This window comes from Raphanus sativus, chromosome 2 (assembly GCF_000801105.2).
Source record: "Raphanus sativus cultivar WK10039 chromosome 2, ASM80110v3, whole genome shotgun sequence".
Classification (NCBI taxonomy): Eukaryota; Viridiplantae; Streptophyta; class Magnoliopsida; order Brassicales; family Brassicaceae; genus Raphanus; species Raphanus sativus.
The window spans coordinates 38,964,233-38,967,867 of record NC_079512.1 but is presented as its reverse complement, the minus strand read 5'-3'; the positions used below and the strand labels follow the sequence as shown (position 1 = coordinate 38,967,867).

General features: G+C 37.7%; 1 protein-coding gene across 1 annotated transcript; it reads right to left on the bottom strand.

Moving 5' to 3' along the window:
• Positions 1–337: 337 nt before the first annotated feature.
• On the bottom strand, positions 338–3,146 carry LOC108825040 (cytochrome P450 81F3). The gene is made up of 2 exons (XM_018598386.2): positions 2,142–3,146; positions 338–1,204 (listed from the first exon to the last, which is right to left on the bottom strand). The coding sequence occupies exons 1-2, from the start codon at positions 3,012–3,014 to the stop codon at positions 581–583; spliced, it is 1,497 nt and encodes a 498-aa protein (XP_018453888.1). The 5' UTR covers positions 3,015–3,146; the 3' UTR covers positions 338–580.
• Between the last annotated feature and the right edge of the window lie 489 nt (positions 3,147–3,635).

Here is a 3,635-nt window from a genome sequence, read left to right as displayed (position 1 = left end):
AATTTCTATTAAAATTGATTACCAGTCTAATTTTTACAAAACTTAAATTGCCGTTTTATTAAAATGCTTTTCTCTGGTTGACACCGAAAACAACATTTGATTTCAGTTTAATGTTATCATCATGTTTAATGTTTTTTATATATCTTATCCTAGTTTTAACATGAGTTCAAAGACTGAAGGGAAGAGTTTTTGATGAACTTAGCCAAAACTAAAGATGGCATGAACAGACCCGACCTAGAGAGAGTACCAAAGATGCACATATACTGGGATCCACGACTTTGTACAATTTTCTTTACTAATCCTATTTTTGAAAGAAGATGTAAAAGATACTCAAATCTGAAAATGTATCTTAAGCAACGTTTTTTAAAATACATAAATTGATAGCTCAGAAACAGAGCAATGAACAAAAACAGAATAAGAATACAACAAGAGTTTTTAGCATCAGATCTCCAAATAAAAGAAGCATGTAATACTTCTTTTGTTTTGCACAGCACCTTAAAACAACAAACTTTTATAAAGTAATCTGTGCTGAAAATAACATCAGAGAGCCATAAGACAAGTATTCCATTCGTTCGACCCTTCACACACTTTCTAAACGGGCCTGAAGTTTATTCATAATGGGCCGAGAACGACACAATGCACGCAAAGGTTCCTTCTTACGCATCGCCATCCCCGGAGTCTCAGTCATATCGATCTTTTCCCCGTTGACTTTTTCCCAGTCAAAGCACTGAATCAACGATCCTAACGCCAACGTCACGATCCTCTGGCCTAGTCCTGCTCCAGGACACGATCTCCGTCCATTTCCAAACGGCATCAACTTATGAACGTCTTCTCCTCCACCGTTAAACCTCTCCGGTTTAAACGTCTCCGGTTCGTTCCAGAGGTTTGGATCTCTATGTATAGCCCAAGCGTTCACCATCACCATTGTGCCACGTGGAACGTCGTACCCTCCGACTTTGATGTCTTCCGTCGGCGATCTCGGCACCAAGAGCGGCGCCGCCGGGTATAGTCGGAATGTCTCAGACACTATGTTTTGAAGGTAAGGCAAGTTCGCTAAGTCTGGCTCGTCGATTAAACGGTCTTGTCCGATTTTCTCGTCAATCTCCTGTTTTGCTTTTACCATTGACTCTGGATGGTTTAATAAACATGCCATCGCCCACTCTAGCGTCACTGCAGAGGTATCTGTTCCAGCGATCATCATACCCTATTTCGTGCATAATTAACAATATTTTTTATATAAATATTTGTTTGGCAATAAATCGATTTGTAAATAAAAACAAGTCCACGTGGTCGCGTAAAATAACATGCATCACATAACGACTCAAACACCCAGGTACAACCAGACAAAAAAAATTAATACTCTAGCTCTTGTACCGAGTGCATTGCATCTCCCAAGGGAGTTCTTAACATTAAAACTAAAATTTTTTTTTTTGGACGAATAAAACTAAAATTATAAGTATGAAATATTAGAGGAAAGAAGGTTAAAATTGACAAAAAAAAAAAACAAAATTTATCATCTGAAATACTGCTAGATACCAACAAAATTTTTGTTTCATGTGTTTGAGTGGTTTTGGTTTTCTAAAAGCATTAAAAACTAGATCCACTATTTTCAATTATATTAAAATACTGGTAATATATGTTAGCTTACGAGAGCACGATTAACGCGATTAACGGAGAGACCCAATTGTCAATTTTCGGGTAAGAGATATTTCGTACTTTTTATTTATGATATGCTTTTTAGTTTTTTAGTTAAAACCTAAAAAACTTATGTTATATTACTTCTGTTTCGTAATAAATGTCATTTTAATTTTTGTATTCTAATTTTTGTTCATGTTATACAGAAAATTTCAATGCAAATTATAATTATTTTACATGAAAATTAATTAAAAATTGCATTGTTTTATAAATAATTTTATTTATTTCAAATATTATTACTCAGATAAAAAGTATAATTAATAACAACTTATATATGTTTACATAATTTTCTTAATTTGTGTAGAATATGTCAATGCGACAGTTATTCAGACCGAAGGAGTATTACACAAAAAAATCCCACCGTAAGAAACCTATTGATCATTGTCTAAATACCCAAGTTGATTAATTTAAGGATGTGGATGCTTTTTATATTTGTTACTACTTACCAGCATAAGGCCTTTGATAGTGACGTCAGTGTAATAATCAGGCTCTTGTTGTTGCAACGTAAGCAGATGGTTAACCATAGTGTTACCGTCTTTGTCTCTTCTACACTCATCAAGCAAACGCTGCAAGATCTCATCCATGGCTTCTCCAACGGCTTTCACTCTCTTCTCGAAGCTCCGTCCGAATATCTTGAGGAAAGGCAAGTAATCTCCGGGATGCCTAGCGCCGCTACAATCGTTAACGTCAGCGACGAGTTTCTTGAAAAGATTCGCTTCTTCCTCGTTATGGACTTCGTCTCCGTAATATCTCTTCCCCGTGACCATCCTCACGATGTTGTTGAACGTTAGGTCGGACAAGAGCGGCTCCAGCTCGATCTCCCCGTTGACCACCTCGCGAGAGAGGCGCGTGAGCATACGGCGGATCTCGTCTTTGCGGATGTGGAGGAAGTTGGTGAGACGGTTCGAGGAGAGGATTTCGAGGGAGCAGATGCGGCGGAGGTTTCGCCAGTGGTCGCCGTAAGGAGAGGTTCCGACGGTTGTGTAGTTGTATGCGACGTACTTTGCGGTTAGGAAACAAGGGCGGTTTGATAGAAGGACGTCGTTTTGGCCCGTGAAGCATTCTGTTGCGAGTGAGGAGGAGGAGATCACGACGGTGCGGCGAAAGCCGAATCTCAGGGAGAATATCGGGCCGTGGGTTTTCGAGAGGCGTTGGAAGAGACGGTGGACCGGGGGTTTGAGGAGGTGGTGGTGGCCAAGGATAGGGAGAGAGTAAGGGGGAGAAGGCGGGAGGTTGAAACGCTGCGTTTTGGATGTGAATATGAATTTGTAAGCCAAGAGAAAGAGAGCTAACGGGAGAACAATCACATAGTAAAACATCTTCGTTTCTTTCTTTCTTTTTTTTCTAATGAGTTTGTTAGTGATTGCGTCGTGGAAATTATGAGATTGATACTTCCACGTTATGGTATTTATAGAGAAGTATTTGCGTCAGATTTGATCTTGAACATGATCATGTATTTTTTTTAATCTCCTATCGTGTTTTATTTAATGTGATGAGGGTATTCCATAAGATTATTTATTTGTCTTTTACTCGAAACACGTCCTAGGCGTAAGTATTAGAACAGATAGACAACTGTTTATTAGTGAACATTTTGTTTTTGCTCTCCTTTCGTCTTTTAGTAAGTTAAAAAGGACGAAATAAGAACAATACGGTTGAATTGTTTATCGGAAAGAAGAGATACGTATATGTTAAGAAGAAAAAAAAGAGTTACGTATATTGGGAAAAGACGTTATGTATGTTGGAAAAAAAAGTTTAGTAAATACAATCCATTTTGAAGGGGACACGAAAATTTTCCGCTACCACTCGCAAATACAGCTTTCACGATTAATAACGATTGTTTGACATTTTACAATAATCAGAGAAAATATTATAAATTGTTTGAAGTTTCTTTAAATTTTTCAAATTCAAAAATTGGTTTCAGATAGTATTTGCGGTTGCGG